General features: G+C 47.9%; 1 protein-coding gene across 3 annotated transcripts in view; it reads left to right on the plus strand.

The window, feature by feature from the left end:
• The window catches only part of DPP6 (dipeptidyl peptidase like 6), an 827,489-nt gene that overhangs the window by 551,792 nt on the left and 248,520 nt on the right, over positions 1-27,177 (plus strand). For all 3 annotated transcript variants that reach the window (XM_076006752.1, XM_012786244.2, XM_012786246.2), the window contains exon 5: positions 3,287-3,361. In XM_076006752.1, the coding sequence (XP_075862867.1) occupies positions 3,287-3,361 (75 nt within the window). The remainder of the gene's footprint in view (positions 1-3,286; positions 3,362-27,177) is intronic.

Below are 27,177 nucleotides of genomic sequence, written 5' to 3' on the forward strand. Positions count from 1 at the left end.
CTAAGATCTTCGGCTGAACCCCAGCGGCTGTGGCTGGCTTAGGTCACCCCTCCCTTGAGAGGTCTTACCCGTCATTGACTAACCAGCCATCTTATGGGGTGTTTGTCGTGTGGCCTCCAGACCCCCAGTGCTGTGGGGCAGGGAAGCTCTTGCTTACTTGCAACTCAGGTCCTTTGTTATGCCTCTAGGCAACAGCTTTGTTTATCACTGGGAGCCTGTCCGGAACACATTACTTTCAAACGCTCTGGGCAGAACACATACATTACTCACTAACTTTAATTCTTAAGCTAGAAAAATATATGTCAGTCCCCTCCAGGATAATATAAAATAGACTGATATACTTGTAATTGTAGTCACAGAAAGTGAAAAGAAGACAAAACAAACTTTTAAGGAAATAATGATTGAATTTTTCCCAAATTTGATAAAGAACTCAGTAAACCCCAAGTATAATGCACATAAAGAAAATCGCACCAAAGCATATGGTAATCAAGGTATCAAAAACCACATAGGACATCTTAAGGACAGTCAAAGGAAAGAGACATATGTACAGAAGAAAAAATGTGAGAAAGACAGCAGACTCTTCAACAGAGATGCTGAAAGCCAGAAGACAGTGGAATGAGATCTTTAAGTACTGGGAGGGATAAAAAGCTGTCAATCTAGAATTCTATGCACAGGAAAAATAGCTTTCAAAAATAAATATAAAATAAGGAATTTGCAAAGAAAATCTGAGGGAATTTACTTGTCACAAACCTACACTATGAGAAATTTAAAGGAAGTTCTTTGGAGTAAGAAAAATTCTACCAGATGCAAAGTTAGATCTACGTGGCAGAATGAGGAGTGCCAGGCATGGTAGATAGGGTCAACGTATGGCTAGGCTTTTGGTGGAAACTGTAGTAAAATTGTGAATAATTAACTAGTTCTTTAACATCTCTTTCTTTTCATCAAAGGGACCTTTAAATGTGGTAAAATATGACCAGCTCTTTTTAATGTAATCTCATGTAAAATTTCTGTGTGAACCTTTTCTCCTACTCTAAACACTGACATAAAAACAACAGACATAGACATATCAGACTCTTGGAACAAGTTAGAACTTTCTTGGGAGGGACACAACTTTCTTGGGCAGTTAGTAGCATTAAGAAATCTGATACAGTTGCCTACGGCCATACCACCCTGAATGCGCTGGAGCTTGTCTGATGTCGGAAGCTAAGCAGGGTCAGGCATGGTTAGTATTTGGATGGGAGAAATCTGATACAATATAGGGTGGCATGATAAAGACATATTTCCTGTATCATTATGTGCACAAGTTTGTGTGAATGTTGTTCACACAACTGTTGTTGTGTGATATACTATTGTTCAGTATATACTGAACAGAATATACTGTTGTTCAGTACTGTTGCTGTGGGATATACTGTTGTTCACACAGTATACCCCAATTATCAGGATATACTCCAGATATTTTTCTACTATTGATTTCTAATTAATTTTGCTTTTGATAGAGAGCACATTTTGTATGATTTCCATCTTTAAAAATATTTTAAGACTTGCTTAATGGCCCAGCATATGATCCTCGTGAATATTTCATGTGCACATGAATAAAACCCAAAGCTGGGTTTTGGAAAAGAGCAATAAAGTCAATCAAGAGTAAAGACAATGGACAAAGTACCTTGGACCTGTAGCCATCACCACAGGATAGTAAAAAGATAACAGGGATATTTTGAATGGCCTTATCACCAATAAATTTGGCAACATCAAGAAAAGAACTTTTTTTTCTTTTTTGGAGACAAGGTCTCTCTCTGTCACCTGGGCCGGAGTGTAGTGGCATCATCACAGCTCACTGCAACCTGGAACTCCCGAGCTCAAGCCATCCTCCCACCTCAGCTTCCTGAGTAGCTGGGACTACAGGCACGTGCCACCACATCCAGCTTGGGGAGGGGAGAGTGAGTGATTGTGTCAGGTGAGATGACAGCTGAGAAATATGGCATTGAGCCTGTGAGCTCTGATGACCTCAAGAAGAACAGCTGTGGCTGAGTGGTGGGATAAAAGCTCACACGGCAGGTGTGCCGTGTTTTGCATGTCTGTGATTTGTGGTGACTTCATGTTTAAAATGGCCCTTAGACATAGTGCTGAAGTACTACATAGTGTTCCTAAGCACACAAAGGCTGGGACGTGCCTTACTGAGAAAATAGGTCTTTTATTAATAGATAAGCTTTGTTTAGGCATAGGCTGTAGTGCTGTTGGCTATGAGATCAGTGTTAATGAATCAACACTATTAAATATTCAATAAGGTGTCTTTAAACAGAAACACAAAAAACAAGGTTATCCACGGGTCAGTTGACAAAAATGTTGTGATCACAGGTTCAAAGGACCCTAACCTCGTGTTTCCTCTAATTACTGTCTGTTCAGTGTTAGTGGTGACTTGACAGAATATAACTGCTATGAATAGCAAGAGTGGATTGCTATGCTTTGGTAAAGATTGAATGAGTAAATTAAGGTGTGTTGCAAGGTGTGCACCATGGGATATTATGGAACCTTTAAAGATCTCTGATTCAAGGGAACCCAACTCCTTAGAGTCAAAATTTCCTTAAGGTATTGTTGCATGAGAAAGCTAAGGTGCAGAGATGTATAATGTGATATAGGATCGTTTCTAGCTGTTGTCGCGTTGCTGCATTTTCATGTGGCTTTCTGAGCACGGACAGTGATGTACAGCAGGTGGACAATCAAGGGCCCCTTAGGGTGGCTGTGGGGTTGCTGCGGCAACGTGCCTGCCCTGCAGAGGGTGGGGTGAGTGAAAAGGAAACACTGTTGATGATTTCACTCATAGAGAAAGACATGTACTTTGAAGAAGTTTGAAGGAAAAAATGATAGTCCTCTGTGCACTGACTTGCAGGGATGCCCATATGTTTTGCAAGTCGCAAAACAACGTGTACAATGTGGTTCTATTTTGGTACCAACTTTGCATATGCTTCTGAGTATGAGTGAGGAAAAGGAAGTTTGAATATATCAAAAGGTTGGGAATTTTGTGGGAAAAGGTTATTTCTTTTTATGCTTATTTCTACTGGTTTATTTCATTAGGTGCAATTAATATGTTTGCTGAAAATTAGAAAAAATCCAAATAAAATGTGGAAAAGGATCAATTGAATATTGTTCAGCTAACAAAATATAACCATTTTCTTAACTATATCCCAAATATCCAAGTATTAAATGACACCAGCAGGCACAGTTTTATTACATAATTCTGAGTAGTCATATGTAATACTTTAAAATTCCTTTTTTTTTTTTTTTTTAGGAATCATTAAGAGCCATCAGATACGAAATCTCTCCAGATAGAGAGTATGCGCTCTTTTCATATAACGTGGAACCGGTGAGTACTGCCCTTTTTCTGTCTACAAAAGAACCATGTCTTATTCTGATGCCTCATTAAGTATTTTCCTTAGATCTTCATTCTTAGTGATCTTTAAATCCTGCAGTATTTGGTGGGTCCTGGAATAGTCTCTTTTGTATGTCATACTGCCACCTAGGAGACAGGAAAGGTATAAAAGTCTGCTTGGCAGAAAACAAAATCACTTATTTTAGGGCTCTTAGACTTGTCTCAGGGAGATAGAACTTGTCTTTTCTTACAGATTTATCTTAACTTTTTGTGCAGTCATTTTACTTGCTGTTTTGGCAGTGAAACCATAAATTTTATCTTAAGAAAAAAAAATAACCGCCAGGTTCTTTCTAAACTAAAATAATACATTAATGATGTCCTGACCAACACAGTGTTCCAGTGGAGTCTAACTATCACTTTCATTATGTAATCTCTATTTTTAGCACTTCGTGTATATGAGTCGCCTGTGAAATTTCACCAGAATTTTCTGTAAAATCTCACCGTGGGCTTTAGTAGCAGTCCGAAACTTCCTAAGCCAGGGTTTTTTGTTTCTTCTTCTTCCTTTTTCTTTTTTTTCACGTAACATGCTGATATTTTTAAATTCATTTTGTATCTTTAATTTTAAATAAGCTAGGAGTTGAAATTTAATTGTATAAGTCAAGCAGATGTTCAGTTTATAAGAGATAAACATCTTTGGCAATGTGAATTTTAGAAATTTTATTCTATACGTACAGAGTTCTTCTGCCTTTGTAACTTTTCTGAGACCGTTCTGATAAGAGTTTCCTGACGCTTCTGGGGGTATAATGGCACCCACATTGTGAAGCAGGTCAGAGTGGCTCCTTGGTGAGTCTGAGGGACTCTCCTGTGTCACAAGTTGGGGAAGCTTTTCGATTTATATCCCACTGAGAAGACAGGATTGGTTTGGATGGAGATGCAAGTCCAATTCTATAATTTTTAAACTTTCTTTTAGAAGTTGATTTGACAACTGCATTATATATTGGGGATTTCAACTTTATTCCTGCAACTGTAGATTTTTTAAAATTCTATTTCAGCTTTCTATTTTTCAGTTTTTTTTAAATGTCCATTCTATGAAACCTTTCATTTTCTCCATCCATATTCTTTGGAGCAATTGGGCATCTTTATCTCTTTGATGGGGAGCAGGTGGTGAACTTGACATTCTAAAAGGTTCGGGGCTGTCTGTGTCTCCTACACCCAGCCCTAAACTTGCCTCTAAGCTTTAAGCGTCTGGACATGATGTTCATGGATCATAGACTCTTTCAGCTCCCTTCATCACCCTCGGACACCACCAAAAATATAATCTCCACAGCTGAATAAGAGAAAAGACCCAGCAGATGTTTGAAAGACTTTTGCGGATGTGTTCTGGTTGCCCCAGGAGGCACAGCTAACGCCTGAGTGAGGGGATCATAGAAAGACAGATTTCAGGTTATCTCACTAGAGAATCTTTTAATCATTGGAGCACCCCAGCGGTGGGACACAGTGCCTCATGATGTAGTGAGCATTCTGCTCCGGGAAGCCTTCAAAACATAGGGATGTGTTTGTTCTTCAGGATGTTGTAGAAAGGCTCTCACGTCTGCCCGTTTGGAAGAGGGATGCTCTCATTGTTCTTCAGGATGTTATGGAAGGGGTCTCACGTCTGCCCGTTTGGAAGAGGGATGCTCCCTTCCTTGGGGCCGTGGGGCTGTCGATGGTAGAATTTACCAACTTCCCTCCTTTTTCCCAGTGCTCTGCCTGAAACAGTGCCCTGGGGTCAGACTGAACAAATAACCATTTGGGTAGAGATCGTTTTGCTCAATGTGGGTCTTCACCACGTAGAACGCTGGCTAACATAGGAACCTAGAGGTGCCCTTTCTCACTCTGCAGCACTTGTCAGCATTTGGAGTGAGACCGTCCACTTTGTTTCCTCAAATGAAGAAAAACATAGACAGTTTGGAGTGGATTTAGAGAACTGTAAGCATGGTTAAAGTGTTGAAAATGTAAAAAGAGAATCTTTAGCAATGGATACTTTCAATATGAATAAAATAAGTAATCCTTAATAGTTTTCAAGTACTGAGCAGGTACTGAACACATGACTTTCCAAGCGAATATTCACTGTTCTTCTGGAGGAAAAATTATAAGGCAAAGAGCTTGGGATTTGGCGTGAGAATTTGGAGTTACGTATTAGGCAGAGCTTCCTAGCTAGATAAAGGAAGATGGAAATGATTTTAGAAAAGGGGAGTAGATTTCAAGGGAAGAGTCTAGGTCTGTAATTCTGGAATAAGTAGACTAGATCAGGACTTCTAAGCTGTGTTTAGTATCAATATTATCATTAATAGTATATTAACAATACAGTAATCAATAATAATAATAATAGTGTGTTGTTCTTGGGTGTTCTTTGAAAAAATAAAAAGTTCTATATTGAAATGAATTTGCAAACGCTAGTGTAACAAAGTTAGGTACGTTTCTTTACTGCAGTATACTTTGAAGTTTTCAGGTATGTAACCCATGAGGGTTACACAGTATTTCCTGAGTGTTTCTTACAATCTGTGATTCCACTTGAGTCCTGAGGAAGCTAGAACTTTTTATTTGGATCCCTGCCTACATATTCTTATGTGTGTATGTCAAAGGCAGCTGGTATATCTTCCCTATATGAACCAACTCAACTTTCATTAAAAAGACTGTCATAAAAATGTCTTAGACTAGATCAACTGTCCAATTACTGGAAGTCTTTCATTTATTTGAGTAACTGTTTTATTTGCAATAAAGTTTCATTATATTGGGTTACTGTTACACTAAAAATATCCTGCATCCTTCCAACCCCTGCTCTGTTTGCTGTGTGCCCAAAGGCAGTGGGCTTGGAAGTCCACTCTCTCCTAAAATATTGCTGAATCCATAACTTGGCTAACATCTTTGAACATGAACAAATTAGCTAATTTTAACTATGTCAACCCTACGTTCGTTTTATTGATAACCTCACATGTACCCTTAAAAATATATATGCACAAATCAGTTATCAAGTAGATTGGAGAAAGAGTAAACCCCAGCGCAGTTTTCCGTGTGTGTATTTCAGTCCTCAGATAACTATAGGTCCATAAATAGTATGTCTGGAATATGGAAAATTATTAACAATATCCTGTTTTTATTTATGTCGTACCATCCTTATAGTTTGTAAAATGTGTTTCTTTGCACCTACTTATTTCATCTCAAAAGATCATTCCTGCCCCAAAGAGCCAATGTGTGCTAAATAAGTTTTATTTTGTTATTGTATATATAGAACATAATAGCATTTCTCAGGGTATAGTTTCTGAAGGGTTCTCTTAAAAATAAGCTAGATGTTAGGGGAAAAATTTTTAATCTTTAATTTGAAAACTATGTTAACTATATTAATAGGAAAAAATTACTTAAAGCAAACGTATCTAATTAGAGAGCTACTTTATACAGTGGTATATTTGACAAATATGAAAAGTTTTCAAAACTTTTATGGGAAAGAAAAAAATGTGTTTTCTTTTTTAAAATATATTTTTTTTCTTTTTCTTTTCTTTTTTTTTGCTACCTGGTTTGTGTCCTAAAAGAAAAAAAAAATTAAATGGAATATCTTAGATCATTTAAAAATATTTTTATGTGACTTTTGAGGAGGAAAAAGAATTTATACCTGGAAAATATTCTTCCTTAAAGAATTTTTTGTGAAGGAGATACTGAGTATTTGTGAAGAATTTTATTGTAACCTTTACAGGAATTAATTGGGATGATTGTTCTTATAGCCAGTGGAAGATCATTCTGGTCCAAATAAAATTTTGCCCAAACTCTGGTCAAATTTTAGGATGTGGTCCTAAAATCCCAATCAATCAGACAGTTACTCAGTTCACAAAATGGGTCAGTACACATCAAGTGGTCTGTTTTCATCATCTGTTGCCACGTAACAAAGTAGCCCAGAAGGTAGTGGCTAAAAGCAGACAGCATGTGTCATCTCACAGTTTCTGTGGGTCAGAAACTTGGGCTCAGGTTAGCTGGACCTTTTGACCCAGCATCTTTCGGAGGCTAGGTTGTAGTTTCATCTCGAAGCTCGACTGGAGAAGGACCCGTGGCCAGGCTGACTTGTGTGGTTGTCGCTGGGCTCGGGCTCTTCACTGGCTCTTTGCCAGAGACTGCCGTCAGTTCCCCGCCACGTGAGCCTCTCCGGACGAGAGCTCAAAACGGCAGTTTGCCTCCTCAGAGGAGCGAGCAGGAAGAGCCAGCCAAAGCATGCCAGCAAGGCGGACATCATAGTTCCTCCGACCTAATGTCAGGAGTGACGTCCCCTCACGTTGACTGTATTCTGTGTATTAGAAACAGCAAACAGGTCACTCAGTCCAGCCCACTTGCAAAGGGGATTCCTTATTCACAGCACCAGGAGCAGGGATCACTGGAAGCTGTTTCCGAAGCTTCCTACCACACCTTAGAGTCCTGTGTGAGCAATTGTGGTTCCCCGTATTTATGTGGTACTTAATGACTCTGCTGTCTGCTAAAGGGTATATTTGCTTAGAGAATATGATAAACCCCTTTCTTATTTATATGGCCTCTGTTGTACCCTGTCTTCTGTTGCTGTAACAGAAATACCATGGACTAATTAATAAGGCATGGAGATTCACTTCTTACAGCTCTGCAGCCGGGAAGTCCAAGAGCCTGGCACTAGCACCTGGGGAGGGTCATCCCGTAGTGGAAGCAGAAGCAAGTGAGTGTGCAAGACAGGGAGAGCACAAGGGGCCAGGCTCACTTTCACAGCAGCCCGCTCTGTTGATAACTGACCCACTCCTTGGATAACTACGTTAATCCATGCGTCAGGGCTTCACCCCCATGCCACCGTCACCTCTTACTAGGCCCCACCTCCCAAGAGTGTCGCATTGGGGGTTAAGTTTCCAACACATGAATTTGGAGGACACATTCAAACCATAGCAACCTTCCAAGACATAGCAGACTTCCAAGACATTAGAGAAGCAAGGAGGTGTGACTACAGCCTAGTCTCAAGAGAGTGTGCTGAGGAGGGGGGCAGGAAAGCCAAGTTCTCCTCACTCCTCTGCAAATGATTTAGATGACCAAGAAGGAGGAAGTAACTTCAGTTCTTCTATTAGAGAAATGAGGATAATGAGTTCATTAGTGACTCATGGAAATTATGGAAATCAAGATGGATGATAACTTACCTGCCTGAGTTTTGTGCAAATTAAATGAATAATGTAAGAAGATGTCTAGCCCAGATCTTGATATATAGTAGAATTCTTATATTGTGATTTCATTTTTATTATATATTCAAGCTCTGTGGAATAAAGATGCTACATGAATCTATAGAAATACAGCATTACTGTGAGTCTCTAAGGAACCCAAGTGAAAACCATACTTATTTTTTGCGCTACTTCCAGACTCTCAACTTTAGCGACAGACTTAGAGTAAAGTGAGAAATCATCAAGGTCATTAAATGTGGATATATTTCTCATGGTTTACTGGTATATTTCTTAAATATATTTCATTTGTATGCTAAAAAAGGAAAGTGTCCAAAGAAATATTATGATGTTCCTCTTGTCTCTTAAGGATTATATGTTAGTAGTTAATAATGATACCACTTACTTATGTAACTTAATGAGTTGAATCATGTGATAGTCTCGCAGATCTGGTGATCCATGGAGATGCCATTCCCATTCACACCCAAGTGTCATTTCCACCAGGTTTTGCGCCTCCCGCCCATCTCTAGCAACTCTGGCCTGCAGTCCATGGTGCAGACGCTCTGGAAATGGATCTGTGAGGCATGAACAGCTTTAGCCATTTGTTCTTCATAGAAGAAGAAAGTTGTGTTTTTCTTAAGTCTCTGTATAAGTCTCTACTTAAACCATTTCCTAACCTGACTTACAAACAAGTTACAGACCTTCTCTCACCTTTGTCTTTCTCAAAGGCACATGCTGGTGACAGATCAGGAAATAGAATGATCCCCCAGCCCTGGCAGCTTCCCTCTCGGAGGGGAGGGGCTTAGTGTGCAGCTTCTAGGTGCTAATTCCTTCCCTTAGAGACTTACTCTGCTTGGTCCTGAGAAAAGATGATTTGATGCTGAGCTTTCCACTGCGGGGATTTGAAGGAGTCTTCACATTTGATAAGTTTCTTGTCTTCTCCTGCCCTGTGGTGAGTTGATATGGCCTATTTTGCCAACTTAGGGACTGTGAAATTTATAGTTCATGTGAACCCTGAAGAGCACCCTACCGTGGCTATTCCTTATCGAACCCGTTTAGTGAGGTGACCCCGTCTGAATTCCAGAATCTTCAGTGTGCCTGTCAGGTGGACTTACCTGTTTATCTATATCTTAATTAATTTTAAAAATAATGTGGGACTTTATAGTAGAAGGATTGGCTATTAATTATCGAACTCATTATATGGAGTGAATTATAACTGAATTATAACAATCAGTTCAGGTCAACCTGAATATGCGAGTTCCTATGTTGCAAGGAATATAGCTGTTGTTCTAGTGTGGTTTTGAGGTTTCCTACCATCCCTTCTTCAGTAGAACCGATGAAATCCTTGCCCAGGAGTGCCTAAGGGAAACGAGTTTCCTAATTCTCCTGCTGTTGGACTGGATCCTTCTGCATCATCTACAGAAGCTTTTCAGGGCCCACCTCTGGCCACAGCTGGTCCGTGTGGTCTGTGCAGGACGAATCCCTTGCACGTGCCCACGTGTCAGCTGACATCGGGACCACAGGAGCTCTGCATCTGCATCTGCAGTTGCCCCAAAGGGTGTACTGAAGAGAGAGTCTGTGTGGCACGTCCCCCGCAGTGGCTGCTGCTGTCCCTGCACCATCCTAGCAGCTGCTGCCATGGCAGGGGGTGACTCTCACCTTCCGTGAGTCCTCCCTCCTCCCCGCTGCCCTGGTGCTGCCTGGAAGCGCATCCAACACCCCATAAGCATCACTCAGAAGCCCCTTTTACTCTGTGATTAATTTCTGTGTCTTGATTCCGGCCATCTTTGCTTAGCAGCACAGAACTGTAAATGGTCCGGATCGTTCTGTTAGCACGCCGATGTTTGCTCTCTGACCATATAAAGCCTGCTTCTCTGCGACTCTTACTGTGTTAGATTATTGAAAAGGGTCGTTATTGATTTCTGAAGCGTGTGTTTTCACATAGCTCTTAACTAAGCATGATGCATGCGGTTCCACAACCTGGTGAAAATCCAACATGCCCAAGTCCTTGGAAAACTGTTTAAAGGCTGCGCTACCATGTAAGGCAGCATAACATAATGCTGGTGTGGATTTCTGCTACTCACGGACTTGGTGTCTGACGTCGTGACCTGCCCGGCGGCCTGAGGACAGGGACATTCTTTCTGTTCTAGTCATTCATTGGCTGATGCTGTTTGGTTTTTGTTTGGTTTTGAAATTATACGTTTTTTAGGGGGTTTTTTATGTCTTGTTGGTTTTTTTGTTATTATATTGTTTGAACACAAAACTGGTTCAAAACTGACATTCAAAATTTTTTTCTTGTTTTGTTTATTTTCATCTATATTTCTACTCAGATTTCGGAGCTAAATTTAAGAAGAAATTTAAGTCTAGAAAAATGTAGCACACTAGGCGTGGTGGCTCACGCCTGTAATCTTAGCACTCTGGGAAGCCGAGGCAGGAGGATTGCTTGAGCTCAGGAGTTTAAGACCAGCCTGAGCAAGAGTGAGACCCCATCTATACTAAAATTAGAAATAATTAGCCGGGCATGGTGGCGCATGCCTGTAGTCCCAGCTACTCAGGAGGCTAAGGCAGGAGGATCACTCGAGCCCAGGAGTTGGAGGTTGCTGTGAGGTAGGCTGACTACCCAGGGTGACAGAATGAGACTCTGTCTCAAAAGAAAAGAAAAGAAAAATGTAGCCCAAACATTGAATCTTTTCTCAACAATATACGAACTTTGTTAAGTTACTTCTCTTTGTGTATGTGGTGGTGTGTGTGTTTGTGTGTTTGTGTGTGTGTGTTGCTCTGGCTAGAGGGGACAGATAGAAGATTTTACCTACCTGAAGCGTTGCATGAATCAAAAAGTTTAAGGATTTGTACTTTTGGGTATAGTTTCTGCAGAGTTTCTGAAATATTTATTTGTATCATGTAGTGCCACAAAAGGAGCCATTTTGGGCATAGCCACAGGCAGGAGAAAAGTCCTAATGAGACCGTGCTCGCAGGGTGGTAATAAATGACAGCCCGTGTCTGTGATTTGTGGAGTGTACACGATGTCCCGTGTGCTGCCACTCCAACCCGGGGCACCTCTTCAGGCCGCCTCTAATTGGTGTTTCTGTTTCTCTTATCACCGTCCAGGCTGGTCTCCCCAGCACGGCCAGACTGATCTTTTGAACAGGTGAATCAGGTAGCGTCCCCACCTGCGTCCCTGGCCTCATCACAGAGTGCCGGGTGCTCCCTCCCTGCAGAGACCTCGGCCCTGTGGTGGCGCACGCTGGCCCATCCACACTCGCCTCCCTGCGGACTCAAATGTGCCAAAGTCCTTCCAAACTTGGGGCCTTTGAGCTCACCGCGCCCTCTCTCCCTGGAACATCCAGACCTGCAAGGAAAAGACACTTCCTTTTTGTAGCAGAGAGAAAGGAAATAACTGAATATGTAGGTAGGTTTGCTTGTAGTCTGAGTGGTAGAAAGATCACTCAGTTTCTTTCAATACATTCTTTTATTTTTCCCAATAAATTCTGAGACCACGTCACTTGTTGAGCGTGATGACGGGAGAGTGGGCGGGTGTGGGCAAGTGTGGTCTGCAGAGGGAACAGCATGAGAGAGTCTCAGGCGGCAGGAGGCAGGCGCCCTGTGAATGGGGTCCTCCAAGCTCGGGAGGTTCGTAATGAGGAGGAGGAGGAGGCAGCGCCCCTGGGCAGCCCAGGGGAGCTTATCCAAGAGCACCCAGCGCTGCCCACCTCCACACATGGCCCACACCGGTGTCACCTGGGGCTGGGAATGTGGCAGGTGAGTGGGATCAGGAGTTAATGATATTTTCAAAGGAGTGATTGTCACCACAGACCACGGCACTCACCTGGCCACGGAGAGGGTGAAGCCAGGAGGGCCACAGGCGGAAGAGGGTGGGGTCCGTGGCTCAGCAGCCTTGAGTGGGGTCAGGAGTCTGCCTGGCACGAAGCTGGAGCAGAGCCGTGGCTGTCGGGGGACGAGTGTGGGCGGGACTGCGAGGTGCCTGTGACAACGAAGCTAATAGGGAAAGTGATGTAAGATACTGGGCTATAAGGACACCTTCCAGTTTCTGTTTACTGCTTGCTTGTTAACCACAAGGCATTATGAGTACATTATGGGATGCAGAGGAAAAAGACAAAGAACACGGAAACCGGAGTCTCTCAGCTAGGACCCAGAACAGGTTAGAGCCTATCGGGGCAGGGTGAAGTAAGAATCACTGTGGGGGCGGATACATGACCAGTGTGTAAACAACTTGGCTATAAAAGGGTCACTAGCACACAAAGGGGGGTCCCTGCCCGAAGAGGAGCCCACTGCGCTGGCACTCTATGGGCTAGGACCCTAGCTCGAGCTAGACAATAAAACTCCTTTTGATAATTTCTGCCTCGGTGACTCTGTCTCTCTGTCCTGCGGCCCTGCGAATCTCAAATATAACAGTGAAATGACAAATGCAGGGTCAAGGCGCTGCCAGGTGTGGAAGCAGGTGTGGCCTGCAGGACTCTGGGGGGCTTTAGTGGAGGGCGGAGAGCCCCGGAGACTGCAGGGACCCACAGGAGGGGAGGAAGGAGCCCTGTGCCGTCTTCTGCCCTTTGGCACGTGGAAGGCTGGGGTTGGGAAGAACCTCCGCTGAGGGGAGCTGAGAGCCAGGCCCCGTGCAGCAGGCAGGAGGGGACTGCACGTGTAGCGGCCGGTCGCAGGGCAGGTGTTTCAGGGGTGCGGTGGAAGTTGGGGAGGCGAGAGGCAGGGCGAGGGCTGGGTCCTCCTAGCCCACGCGGAGATCTCCGAAGATAGCGCTAAAGAGGGCGGCGGCTGCTCAGCTCCCTACGGCAGGGCAGCAATAACGTAACCGTAATGATAATTCCTGCAAGCCACCCGCTTGTGGAGGGGCTCTGGGGCATCTCAATTAACCAGTGAAGTTTGTGTAATTGCCAATAAAAGGAATGAAGGAGTGCAAATGAAGAGGGAAGCCGGTTTGCTGAGTGACGCAGGGAGACGCGAGAACACTTCACCGCTGTTATTATGAATGGCCATCGTTGTGATGTCGGGAGGGGAAAAACGACTCAGGCTCTCCTTGAGAGATCTGTTCTCCAGTTCCAATTAGCGGTCCATTGTTGTGGGTGAGCTCGTTAGCAGCAGTGACACGCGCAGACTCAGAACTGATTAGCATGGACCACGCCACCGAGGCCTGCGGAACAGCAATCAGGGCTCAGAGACTTCAATGTGGATCATTATCGCTACTCTGTGCTTAGAGCATTTTGTGCCACTGAAAACTGTGAGGATTAATCACTGTTGTGTGTTAGGACCAACTCCACTTGTGATTTTGGGTTCCAACTGCTGTCAGGAAAATGATTTAACAAAATGTAGAATCAGGATGCCATCTAGAGCACCACCAATGTTGCCACGTATTGCCCTCCTAGCGCCGGGTAAAATTAGACAGCCCACTTCTAGAAATAAGTTAGGACATGCTTTTGCTTTCCTTCTGGGCAACTAAAATCATTATTTTTATGATAGCAAATAGACTTTCCAGAATGTCATTTTCAGAATTTTATTTGGCTCCCACTTCTTTCTCAGTGTTTTTCACAACGAGCGCGCTGTGCCATTTGTAAAACCCTGCGACACTCTCCGTGCCCGGCATACCAAGTGCCTTGGAGTTTTGTAGTTTGAGCAAACAACAGGTTTTCATTTCCTAATGGTCTCTTTTCTGCCTCGCTCTGCGGCTTTATTCCTGAGAGTCTGTTACGCAGCAAAGCAGGGGAGCAGGAGAGAGCGAGCCTCCGCGCCGCCCCGGCAGGTCTTAGGGATTCGTCCGCTGTGATGGCGCTTGGGGCCACGTCTGCAGCGCAGTTTTTGAATTTGTAGAAATTTAATGAGCACAAGGGATGAGTTGCTTGAGTGACTCCTAAATTGGGTGCCGCCTTGGGTCTCTCAGTGACGTGCATTTACCGGAGAGTGGTGCCAATTTAACCGACACCAGAGCACCTGTGTTTTCACGGTCTCTCTCTAGTGTGTGCACACACATGAGCTGGTCCTGCATGTGCGTGCACAAAGGGAGTGAGTGGCGAGTACTTCCTTCCTCAGGGTGGGAGGCCGAGGGGGGAGTTTGCAGTGTTGTTCTTCCTACAGCTCTGCAGTCTGCTGTGCAATTAAGAAACTATAAACTGGAAAATGGTCATTATTTTCAGTAGAAGGAGCGTGGCCAGCGGCCAGGCACCACTGCACATGGAGCTCTGCACCTGGGCTCCCCACCCAGAGCTCTGAGAGGCTCTGAATCGTTTCTGGCTGCCGTGACAGAGACCCGAGAAAATCAACTATCAAAAGAAGAAAGACGTTTTATTTTATTAACATTGGAATGAAGAAGTATGCAGGTACTGAACTTCATGAGTAGGTTTGGTAGATATCTTCTAGCTCTGATTAAGTGATTTCTTAGATGAGGAAATAAGAATGAATTAGTGAAATCATCCAGCATTTTAATTCCCTAAATATTATAATAATCATCTTTACTTGCTTGCCCCTGCCCTGAATTTAACCAATTGTGGTATCCTTGGAGCCCACGAGGTTCTTAGCAGCCAGGTAAGGGGCCACAGGTGGCAAGCTTGGCCCTCGAGTGCCCGTGCGTGGAAGGTTGGTCACATCCCCCGCTGACCCTCGGCGAGCCCAGGGTGTGGGAGCGCGTCCCAGCACAGGGAGGAGCACAGGGCAGACGGCGGGGACGGGTCTGGCAGGTGCCAGCACCTTCACGGGTATTTAAATGTCATTCCTTCCGCCAACCCCCACCAAGGAAGAAAGCTGTTCTACACCAGGGTGCTCCCCCGTGTACACTGGTGGGACAAGAGACAGGCAGAGATTCGCAGAGGCAGGCAGATTATCAGCGTCACCCTGGCATGCTGGGCACGAGCAGGTGAGACTCCTGTACACCCTGGAACAAGGTCTTTGAAAGAGCAAACTCTCTCCCCAGGATGAGCGCCGTTGTCAGTTTCCCAAGTTAGCAGAGGCCGCCATCGCCCCACAGGGCGAGTCTCCTGTGCATGGGAGTGTGCAGGGGTGAGTAGTGGATTAGGGTCAGTAAGGCCTCAGAATCACGTCGGCATGTCTGACGACCTGTCTTCCCCACCCCACACACATGTGTGTCCTAGCTGTTCAGAGGAGAGCGGACGAGGGGCTCGAGTGAGGGGAGTTGGTGGGGAAGAAAGCAAGGGATGGAGAGAGTAGGAGAGGACGTCCCCACAAGATCACTGCAGAAGAGCAGGCGCTGCTGGGAGGCTCCTGCAGGGGCTGTTCCCCCGGGTGTCTAAGAGGGGCTGAAAGTGCCCCAGTGTGGAAAGAAGGCAGAAGAAAGGAAACGGCAAAGAGGAGAGAAAAGGCCATTTTAAAATTCCGAAACTGGTCCCTCTGCCTATGTGAGCCTTCCCATCGCATGTGGCAGCCGCTCTCCCAGGACGACCTCAGATCCAGGCTCTGAAACAGCCGCTGTGGTCTGCAGCCCTGGGGGTTCCTTCTGCCTGACTTGCGCTCGTTCCTGGAAGGGTTTTCAGTGCTCAGAATCCCAGGTCAGCCAGGGCAGGCGGGGCAGGGTGGGGACAGAAAAACAGAGACCTGTGTCCACTGGGTCTCAGGGCAGGAGCACGGGACTCGACGGGAGGAAAGACATTGCAGCAGAGTCCTGGATGCAAACAGGGACGTGGGAGAGCAGCAGGGGGCAGGGTCTTTCTGGCTGACCCTGCAGTTAGGGGAAGGACGGTGGGCAGCGCGATGAGATCAGCGACTCGAGGAGAAAAGGCGCGTGTTGGGGACACCTAGGGAGGGGACAGGGCAGCAGAGGAGAGTGAGCCCGGCTGGCGGTGTTGCTCTGCGTCGTCGGGGGCGACAGCACCTGAGCCACAGGAGCTCTGGGCACCTCGGGGAGGCCCAGGGTAGCAGGATGCCTCGAGGACCGTCAGCCCTTCCCACAGATTCGCCTCAGAGGGTGAGAGCTTATTAGCTCCAACTTTTATTTACAACAAAGAGCTTTCTGAGCCTTTCAAGGCCTTTGAAGCAAGCGTATTTTCTCCGCAGTCGTGTGTATGATGCAGCAGAGAGACTGGGATAGGAGAGAAATTGCTCCTGCAGGGGAGGCCTGGCTTGGGTGTTGTGCCCGGCCGTAAACAGCACCTCACTTTAGGTCCTCTCTGTCCCAGAGTGCACCGAGGTCACTTAGGAGGTCACCTGGCTCCCCGTGCTCTGTCAGAAACCGCTGACTGGCAGTGGAGGTCTCGCCAGGAGGCCTGGTGGGATTATGGGGTCCCAAGCCCCGGCCCAAACCGTACTCAGTCAGAACCTGCACCTTAGATGTGGATGTGATTCGGATGTCCGCTGCAGTCTGAGCTGCACTAATCTAAATGACAGCAACACCCCAAATCACACCTCTGGGCCCCATCTCCTGGGAGCCCAGAGGGACCCCCCACATGGTGTGTGCGCACTGACCTGTCCACCTCGCCACACAGTGGCCCCACTTCCTGCCTGTGACATGAGCGTGTCAGGAAAAGCACCGTCGTCCCCTCCTTGCCCATGGTGTCCCCTGGTGACATCACCCTTCTACTGCCTTTCCAGTTCCTTCCTCCCTCCCCTCGGCCCCCAACCACTGCAGCTGCCTCCAGGGCCCCTTTGCCTCTGACACCCCCCAATACACACACACCCCTTTGATCTCTTCCACAAGTCGCCTTCAGGATGGCATCTAAATGCCAATGGGTTGACCCATTCCTCAGTCTGCAGCCCCCTCCCCTTCTCACTGTCCCTGTGGGGCCACCAGTGACCAGTGCCGCTTCCTCACCTCCCCCCTCCCCAGGGACCTCTGCCTCTCCCTCACCCCCAAGTCCCTACATCCCTCCAATCCCTGACAAGAAGCCCCCGCAACCCCATGAGAAGGGTTTGCCCACTGCGCACACACAGGGTCCACAGCACTTCCGGCAGCTTTCCAACTTCCTGCTGGTGAGGCCTCACCCCCCCATGGACTTTAAGATGCTTGGAATCCTTGGCGGTGGCCTGGCGCACTGACCGACCCATCGAGGTCCCTCACAAATGGACCCACCCCATGGGGTTGTCGTGGCCACTCCTGGGCCCGAGCGTTTTGTGCGAAGGGAGCGTTCGCCCACGTCGCTCAGGAAGCCTCCCGCGGCAGCGGGCAGCGGCAGCTTCCATGGGTTTAACTCCCTAAATGCATTCTGTTAAGCTGTGCATATAAGAGATCTGTTCTGTTGAAATATCTTTTAAAGCCTTTCATACTACAGAGGCGTTCAGTGTTATGAATGTTTTAAAATGCCTTGCAGGGATTCCTGTGATTACTCAGCACAAAGCGCGTGAAGAGACGCTGCCTTCGTGGACTGTAGTGACGATGTTCATCAACCTATTCTAAACGTCTTCCTGGATTTCAGTTTAGGAGCATATTCGTATATAGCATGATACAAAATTGAATTTTTCTTTTTCCTTTTTTATGTTTATAGTTTTTTTGTTTTGGTGCGCCATTCTGTGAGTTTTAAGGCCAGGACAGACTCCTGTGACCATCACCCCGGATCAGGACACGGAGCAGCCCCGTCGCCCCAGAAATCCTCTTGTGCTGCCCCGTTGGGGTCAGGCCCTCCTTCCAGCCCTGCCCCCTTGCAGCGACCTGTCTTCTGTCCCTGTAGTTTGGCCTCATCTAGCATGTCATATTAAATGGCGTCAAACAGTATGTGAGACTGGCGTCAAAGTGGAGACTTTTTTGCGTCCAAACTTGGAGAAAAATCTTAGGCTTCTTCAGCATATTATTGTCCTCACAGTCTTGGCATTTGGAGTATTTTTGCTCTAAGAACTTGTTTTGGTGAAATATACAATAGTAGGTTAAACTATGGAAGATGCGGTTACTGAGTTAACTCTGATATCAAAAACCTAACAGGCCTTTAATGCCTGCACCGTCTCTGCAAAGTCCCACCCTCAGAAAGTCTGATGAGACAGTAACTTGCAAAAATTAAAACAGGCAGAGTGGGGCCTGTGAGCACTACAGTCAGCCCTGGTCTCTGAGGGGAGCTGGTTACCGGGCATCCAAATCCACGACGCTCAAGTGCCTTACACGTAGTGGTGCAGTATTTGCGTGAACCCTACGCTCATCCTCCCGTACACTTTAAATCATCTCTAGATCACTCATAATACCTAGCACAATGTACATGCTGTGGAAATGGTGGTTATAGTGTAGTGACAAGAAAAGATCTGTACATGTTCAGTACAGACGCAGCCACCCATTTTTTCCTGCATATTTTCCATCCGAGGTTGGTTGAACTCTGAGATCCGTAGGGTTGAATGGAATTCCAAAGGAGGGTCTCTGTGGGGATCCCATGGGAAGCTGGAGGCGGGGCACTGCGTGGGGAAGCATGGAGATTCCAGTAATTAGGGTGGGAGGAAGGAGGGTGAGAGGAGGAGGCAGTCCAGAAGGAAGACCCCAAGCACAGGCTGGGGCGAGTGTGGGCACAGCAGTGGCAGGGAAGAGCTAACCCGAACCATGACTCTGGAACAGACGGCACGTGACCTTGAGAGGGACAAGATGGGAGGCTGGGGTGGGGCTGAGTGCTTGGGGTCGATCCTTGCTGCTGCCGTCCTGGCTGAGTGGCCCCCGAATGGAGGGACAGTGCCGAGAAGCAGGGTGAGACGCCCTTTGTGCTTCTCACTTGGGGACAGAGGCCTTTCCCGGAACAGCCCTCCCTGCTGGCCAGCCTGAGCTGACGCTGCTCACCTTGCTGCGCGTCCTAAACACCCACCGTCCCCGCTCACAGCTGTGGGAGACACGGGCTGCAGTTTTGGCCTCCTAGGCGGAGTGAACAGTTTGCTGGAGGGTGTCTGGGACGCTTTGGCTCTCTCAAAAAAGGAACAACGAATGGGCCCCTCCCTTGGCCCCTGTTCCTGCTGCCCATGCGGCTGCGACATTGGCGTCGGGGATGAGCACGTGGGCGGATATCGGAGGGGGCAGAGAGCACCGTCAGCCTCGCTGTCCTCTGGACTTGTTATGCTAGAAAAATTAACCTTGTGTGTCTGCCCTGCTGCCCGTGGGGTTTCTGTCACTTGGAGCTGAATGAGTCTGTGGGATTTTGCTCACTGTTTCCTCCTCGGGGACCTCTTCCCAACCTGGGCCAGCTGGTGACCACCTGAGTTCAGAAACTTCACCTGTGAGTCCCCAGGGCCCTGGGCATCAAACCCAGTAAGTGCTCGCTGCGCTGGGAGCTCCTCGACGCCGAGCCGGTCCTTGCTTCTCTCTGCACCTGGAAGCAAATGCTCAGCAAGTGTCTGCTGAACGAGTGAAACAATGAATGCCAGGGGAACAAGAACGGGGAAAATGAGAACCATTCTGTAAAGTCTCGCTAAGTCGTGGCCTTTCTTCCACCACGGAAGGAGACGCAGGGTAGGTCAGGACCTTGACTCTGACCACCAGGCTGGTGGTTCCTGCCACATCCGTTATCAAAAGCCTCGCCATTCGTCCTGCGGGGCCAGCGAGCACACATCACGGGCTGCAGTCAGTTCTGCGCTTCGAGACGGTCTCTGCCTGTAAGTCACAGGCTATCAACTCGCTTCATCTTGTCTGACCCAAGTGCTGTGTGGCTGCTTTGTTCCTGATCCGAGGTAGGCTGGATGATTTTCCCAGTGATTCGGGGCCCTGTTCCTTTCTCTGTGTTCCCGCTATCTTTGTCTTGCTGGGCTCAGCCTGCAGCTTCCCGCCTCCCCTTCCCCCGTGCACCTCACGACCCCACGGCCTGTTGCGGTGATGTTGCCCACGAGTGGTTCCAAGCGTGACACCCCTTCACTCGAAACGCCGTACCTGTGCTTAAAGGCCCAGCGAGAGTACTCCCTCCTCTCTGGAGACCACACTGGGTTTTGGTTCTTGACACCCAATCTCCCATGCTCTGGCCAAAATCACACCCTAGAGCCACAGAGCTGAAACGGGTGATTCTGCCACTCCCCACTTTACAGATGAAGAAGTGAAGTGCAGGAAGTGGAAGTGGACTCATCTAAAACCACGTGACTTGTTAGCAGTAAAGTCGAGGTAGGCCAGCAAGTTTTCCCAGACGTAACAGTCTCTCTTCCCTGCTGCGTGTGGGCGTGTCTCGGCAGCCCGCAGACATGGCTCAGCATTGCCTGCTGGCCGCAGGCAAGGGGATCTGTTTCGGATACTCTGTGCCAGGAACTGGCTGGAGGCCTGGAGCAGAGTCCCAGGAGGCAGGGTTGCCGTGGGCACCAGGCTTTGCAAACACGCAGCTGCAGCCATGAGCAGCTCCCGTCAGCCTAATGTGTGTGCAGCAGGGCCAGGCTTTGGTGGTTCAGTTTTTCCATCACATCTGCTCACCCTGGCACTCTTGGAGAACGACAGCTACAGGCAGATCTCAGGCCAACGTGAGCCTCGCAGCTTCTGCCGCCAGCTCAGTCTTGCTCATTAACCGGGTGGGGAAGAGGCATGCTGCCACCAGGCTCAGTGAACACCGCATTCTCCACCCTGCCCCAGTCACTGGGGGCCCCTAGAAGTGTCCCCACCGAGGAGGGAGGGATCCTCCACTGGTTCAAATGGCTCGTGCTGAGAGATGCTGGCAGTGGACACCCTGTGAATATTTTAATTTATAATCATGGGAAGGAGACTGGTGCTCCTCGATTCCTTCACGATTCCTCTGAGCGGCAATGTGACCCAAGGTCTCCTACACTCACTCTCAATGGAATTATTTTCCCAACCATTACAGTGAGAAGCAACCCTTATCCTAGGTTTCTCATCATCGACACTTGCCGTTTTGTTAGCTTATGATTTATTCTAGGACTTCATCCAACAGGTTATATTTAACTGTCTACCTTAGACTCAAGAAATTTTGAAAATGTCCAGCTAAATAAGAGCTAGCTTTTCTCTTGAAACCAAATATCCATTGGCCTCACTGAATTCATGATTTATGTATTGCTAAAAAATGATTTTATAAACTAAATCAAAATGCAATTGTAATTTAAAAATAAACTGTGGTCTTTCTCTTTGTGTCCAAAGCTAATTGCCTCTGACGTTTGTTGTCGTGCAAATTCTGATGTGCACAGTCACCTGGCGGCTTGGTGGATAAAAATTTTCTCCACTAATGAGCACCAGCTTGTTAAACTGTGATAGACTGCTCTCTTCCCTCAAAGTCATTTATCAGCAGAAAAACAGAATCAGCATGCTAGAAACTGTGCTCCTGTGAATCAGTTTACCCACATCTTTCTTTTAGCTGTCACCTGAGTGTGTTTGTTCCTAGGTTTGTTGGCTACTTTTTTGTTTGATTTCTGTTTTGTTATTCATCGGGTGGGAGGTGCTTACCAGCTTCTGTTCTCGTCTGGAGCATCATTTAAGAGCCCTGATTAGCCCTGCTCCCCCACTCATAAGGACTATGCATTGAATGCATATTAAGCAGGTGCCTTCCAATGCTCCCTTTCCCGACCTCTTCAGCATGAAGCTTGCTTTGGCATGTGCTGATTTTTTTTTTTTTTTTTTGAGACAGAGTCTCACTTTGTTGCCCAGGCTAGATAGAGTAAGTGCCGTGGCGTCAGCCTGGCTCACAGCAACCTCAATCTCCGGGGCTCAGCGATCCTACTGCCTCAGCCTCCCGAATAGCTGGGACTACAGGCATGCACCACCATGCCCGGCTAATTTTTTGTATATATATTTTTAGTTGGTCAACTAATTTATTTCTATTTTTGGTAGAGACGGGGTCTCGCTCAGGCTGGTTTCGAACTCCTGACCTTGAGCAATCCGCCTGCCTCGGCCTCCCAAAGTGCTAGGATTACAGGCGTGAGCCACCACGCCCGGCCTATGTGCTGATTTTAACATAATCTGTCCTTCATAGCACCCTAGAATTTCGAGATCAAAGGAACATTGGCAGGTACCCAGGTCACTGTCCACAACCTGATCTCTGGGAGGGAGCTCTCCTGGCTCTTGTGACTTAGTTGTGGCGGCACAGAATTCATCCTCATAGACCAACGTCTCCCAAGGCTGGACAGTTCTGATTTTTGCAAAGTTCTCCTTTAGCTAACTAAGTCTACCTGTTAAAGCTTCCCACCTGCTGAATCTCACTCTACCTTTCACACAGCTGTGTGCACTGGACTTTTCTGCACCGGTGAAAGTGGTCTATCGCTTTTGCTGTCCAGGATGCTAGCACTACCCATACGTGGTTCCTGAGCACCTGAAATGTGGCCGGTGTGACTGAGGAATTCAATTTGTAGTTTAATGTAATTAACCTAAGATTACATAGTCACATATGGCTAGTGGCTACCGTATCAGGCAGTGCAGTCCTACAGCAGCACTGAATGAAACATTTTCTTCATTGCTACTCCATGGCCTGCAAATATTTGAGGACAGGTCCCCCATGTGCATCCTTAGTCTTCCTGTGTCCAGCCAAACACATGTCCCAGAGCAAGTCTCCAGAATCCTTAACAGCTGGTCACCCTGGATTCACTTTGTTAAATATCTGCATTAATGACTGAAGTGATTAACTGAACAAATTAGTAAATGCATAAGTGAGTTTCATTCTTCACGTGAATCTCATCCTATCGAATCCTCTTGTCTTCCTATATAAACAGAGATTTTGGGTTTCGTGATCACAGGAGGGAAGGGGTGTGCAGAGGACAGGACCAGGGAGGATCCTGCTCCCTTCAGTGTCCAGCCCCCGCGCCCATCCCCAGTGGGGAAAAACAGCCTTTGTTTGCTCTCAGGCGCCATCAGCTTATTAAAATAGCCATGCAGAGTGACGCAGATGCTCCTGCAGGGTAGCCGGGACTGTCACCAGTTTGGCAGAATGGTCCATTACTGCCCAGCGGAGTGTCCCCGGCCATTCAAACTCCGGGGAAGAACAGAGGGGTAGAGATGAAGAAAACCAACATGTAACTCCAAACTTACTGTTCATTAACACACATTTACAGCCTTGTCTTTTGCCAAAGCTGCTTTTCTGTGCTTTTATGTCTTCTTCAAGCTCGAGTGACGTTTTCTAGTGTCTTTTCAGCATCACAACATTCAAATTTATTCTAAACAAGGCGCATGCTCCGTGTTATGTTTGCATTTGAAACGGAAGAGCTAAGCTTAGCAAATGTGCCTTTATTCACTAAGAAGGTAGAGTCTAGACACTGTTCTTTACTCAGACAAAAAACCCATTCTGTAGGTCAGTGACTGCTGACTACACACTCTGCCTCAGGCCAGGCTGAGGGCCTGCGCACAGAGGAAGGTGGCCACGGTCAGCGTCATCCGCTAGAGAACAGTGACGGGAGAGGGAGACCAAGAAACATGCACGCGGCACCACCGCGCTGGGCCCTGGGATACACGCTCAGACTCGCAAAATACCAGTTTGAGTAGTCGTGCCTTCCTTTAACCGTCACGGCACATGCGGTTGGCGTGGAGGGTACAGGCCAGCGGTGCAAAGATGGAGCCGCCAGGGCCACTGGGGAAAGGGGAGTAGAAGGACGGCGGCACCTCTGCCCTGGGACTCTTCAACTCACGGTGACACACGCCCACCGTGAGTTTTTAAATTGCAGAAGGCATTGGTGTAGGAAAGGAACTCACGCTACAGATTAGGGTTAAGACTGCGTCGAATTGTGGGTACAGCCCTATTGATGGCACCCAAGGATGATGGTGATGGCTGTGGTGGGGTGGTCATGAGGGTGATGATGATGGTGAAGACGAGGAAGAAGAAAACAGCAACGACAAGGAGGATGATGGCAGCCCTGCTAGTTACAGTGCTGACAGTGTCAAAGGTAACTGTGGTGGTGACAACAGGCATCGAAGAAGGACTCATTGTCATCATCTCCCAGTTGGCCTCTCTTTGGGAGGAGACTGAGATCACCGAAAGTCTGGGAGGAGAGGAGGGAACAAAGCGTTAGTCTCCCCAGGGCCTCGGATCGGAGCGTGCCCGCTGCCCGCTGCATGCCGGGAGTGAAACTGTCAAGATTAAGGGCTTCGCTGTTCAGCAGCATTTCTGCTGCCTGAATACAAACAGCCTCGGGCGCTGGTCCAGCAGAGGAGCCCACAGCTGCCAACCGTCCCCAGCTGCAGGCCCCCCCTGGGCTGCTTTAGGGGAACAAAGGCCATCCTGCCCCGAACAGATTCCAAAGGCAGGAGCCTGGGAATAGAATTCCAGGTCCAAGGAATGTCAGACCATCCCTCTGTGTGCAAGTCACAGAACCCACCTGGAGGGCGTCAGGACAAGGACTTGGGTGCCCTGGCTCCTGGGCCTGTGCTCTTTGTAGATACAGAGACGGTCCTGGTACAGTAGTCACCAGGTGGTGGTACCATGTGCACAGCAGGGGTGGGGCTCTGGCAGGGGTGGGCAGGGGCTGGGCTCCTGTGGCCCCTCGGTCCTACCTGCAGATGGACTCTCAGACCTGCTGACAGAAGCTGGGGGAGCCTCGGTCATAGCAGCTGCTGTCAGTGTCCCCAGTAAATGGCGGTGATGCCAGCGTGAGCCAAGACAGGTGCTCGTGGCCATGCTGGCTTAGAACGCGGCTTCGTGTGACTTAGGGGAACAGGAGGATGGAAGAAGCAACAAAAACAAAAAGATGGCTTTAAAGCGCGTTCCCAAGGATAGCACAGTGAAAACACGAGATGTCAGTGCCGACTCACCCGACCCTCCCGTATTCGTTTTTCCAGCAGCGGCTTATTTAGCCCTGAACACACACCAGCCGCTCTTGGAGGTGCAGGGAACACTGCAGAGGACAAAATGGGCGTGGCCCCCATGCGCACGGGCCTCACGTGCTACTGGAAAGAGACCGTCATGAGTCAGTGCCTCTCCCCCATGCCGGGAGGGCAGACTGCTCTACGGGGAGATGGAGAAAGGCGAGGATAGAGGCAGACAGGGCCCCAGGGGAGGCTGGGCAGGGACCTGGGGTCTGAGGAGGATCTGAGGGGCCCAGGGACAGGCCGGTGAGTCATCTTTGAAACCACACACAGTGACAGGCACACGGCCACGTTCCCTGGACCGATCTTGATTGTCCTGCTATCCAGTTGCCCTAAGTACAGCCTCAGACTGAGCGGCAGAGGTGGGTGGGTGGTGGGGAAACACAACTGTTTCCTAGTGGACACCCCCAGCCAGTCGGTGGGTGGAGGGAAGTGGAAACGAGAGCGGAAACGCACCTCTACTCCGTGCAGGCGAGAGCTGCCGCTGGGCGCGAGCCAGGCCGGGGCCAGCTGTGGCAGGAAGGCGCAGCGCGTGCAGTCAGCCTCCGGTCCCGTAGCCAATTGTGTGATGTTATGGTCAGCATGGTGCGGCACCCTGTGCGGGCACCTGGCAGGTGTTGCAGATGTCGCAAATACTCGGCGTTCCTGCACCGACGGCCGTGTGTACGGCAGGCGCGAATGCCGGTTCCCGCGCTCGTCCCGCGCTCGGCTGGGATGGGAGATGGATGGCCCCGGGCCAGCCAGAACCCGCCTCGCTTGGCAGGAGGAAGGCAGAACAGCCCGAATCTTGACTGAACAGTGGTACTTTCTGCATCATTAATAATTCTGAGGGCGTGAAAGCTACCTTCCTAGGATCACAGAGAGCAGGTTTGCTTTTCTACCCATCTCTGAAAAGCCAAATCTATGGGATTTTGCTTTAAAAGTTAGATTGTGCTCATAGGCTGGGCTGCTGTTCAAATTATAAATTGGTCTCAGATGTCGGACCAAGTCGTTTATCCAGAATCTTAGAGCATACACACTGAAAAAAGGAAGGTCATGCATCCTCTCTCGGAAACTGCCTGCCGCCCATGTGTGTCTAAACAGAGGAAAAAATGGATCGCGTGCCCAGAAGAATAGGTTTCTGCCCGTGGGCCCATCCGGGTTTCTGCCCGTGGGCCGCAGCCGTTATGCGGCTCTGGAGTGGGGGGTGCTCCTGGGTGCACCGAGGAGGGCACGGCTCTCTGGAGAGCTCACACAGAAAAACCCCAAACTCCCTGCCGTTTAATCAGGACCCGAGTCATACACCTGAGGAGTTCAGCTAGTGATTGGACAACATTGTTCACAGCTATATCATACACTGCAGTTATGTATTGTCATCCGAAAACATCCTGAGAACAATTTAATAGTTAATAACATCCTAATTATATGATATGAGTAGTCTGCACTCTTAAAGCAGCCTGCATTTAGGCAGAAGAACCATGGGGCGCTCTCAACAAGGAAATGTGCCATGTATTCAGGCACCTAGGGAGAAATTTCAGAAATGGCGACGGGCCCCCTTACCATGCAAGGCAGTGGGCTTTTATTCTTCTTGAAACCAAAGGATCGCTCTAGGAGTCACGTTGCTCCTGTGGGTCCCCGTGTCCCGGGGATCCTCAGGGGTGGAGCAGTCACACGTGAGGAAGGATGGCTGCGTGGATTGTGGGTGGAAATTTCTTGTTGTAATAGCATCCCACCGGAAGTCAGCCGTTCTTATTATGCCCACGTGCAAAAAATGCTGTTTCCAGACCTGTGGGACACATCACAGGGGGTGTGTGAAGGGGGCAGTCCACCTCCCTCGCTAGACTCAAGTTCCCTCAAGGTAGGGAAAATGTCTTATTTAGTGGGTCCTCAGTTTCTTGCCCCACTGTGTCAGCAAATCAATACTTGGTGAATGAATGAATGAATAAAAGGAAGTGAGTCAGTTAGTTGTTAAATAGTTTCCCCTTTCGGTAGCAATAACGATCCTT

Source organism: Microcebus murinus, chromosome 9 (genome assembly GCF_040939455.1).
Source record: "Microcebus murinus isolate Inina chromosome 9, M.murinus_Inina_mat1.0, whole genome shotgun sequence".
NCBI lineage: Eukaryota > Metazoa > Chordata > Mammalia > Primates > Cheirogaleidae > Microcebus > Microcebus murinus.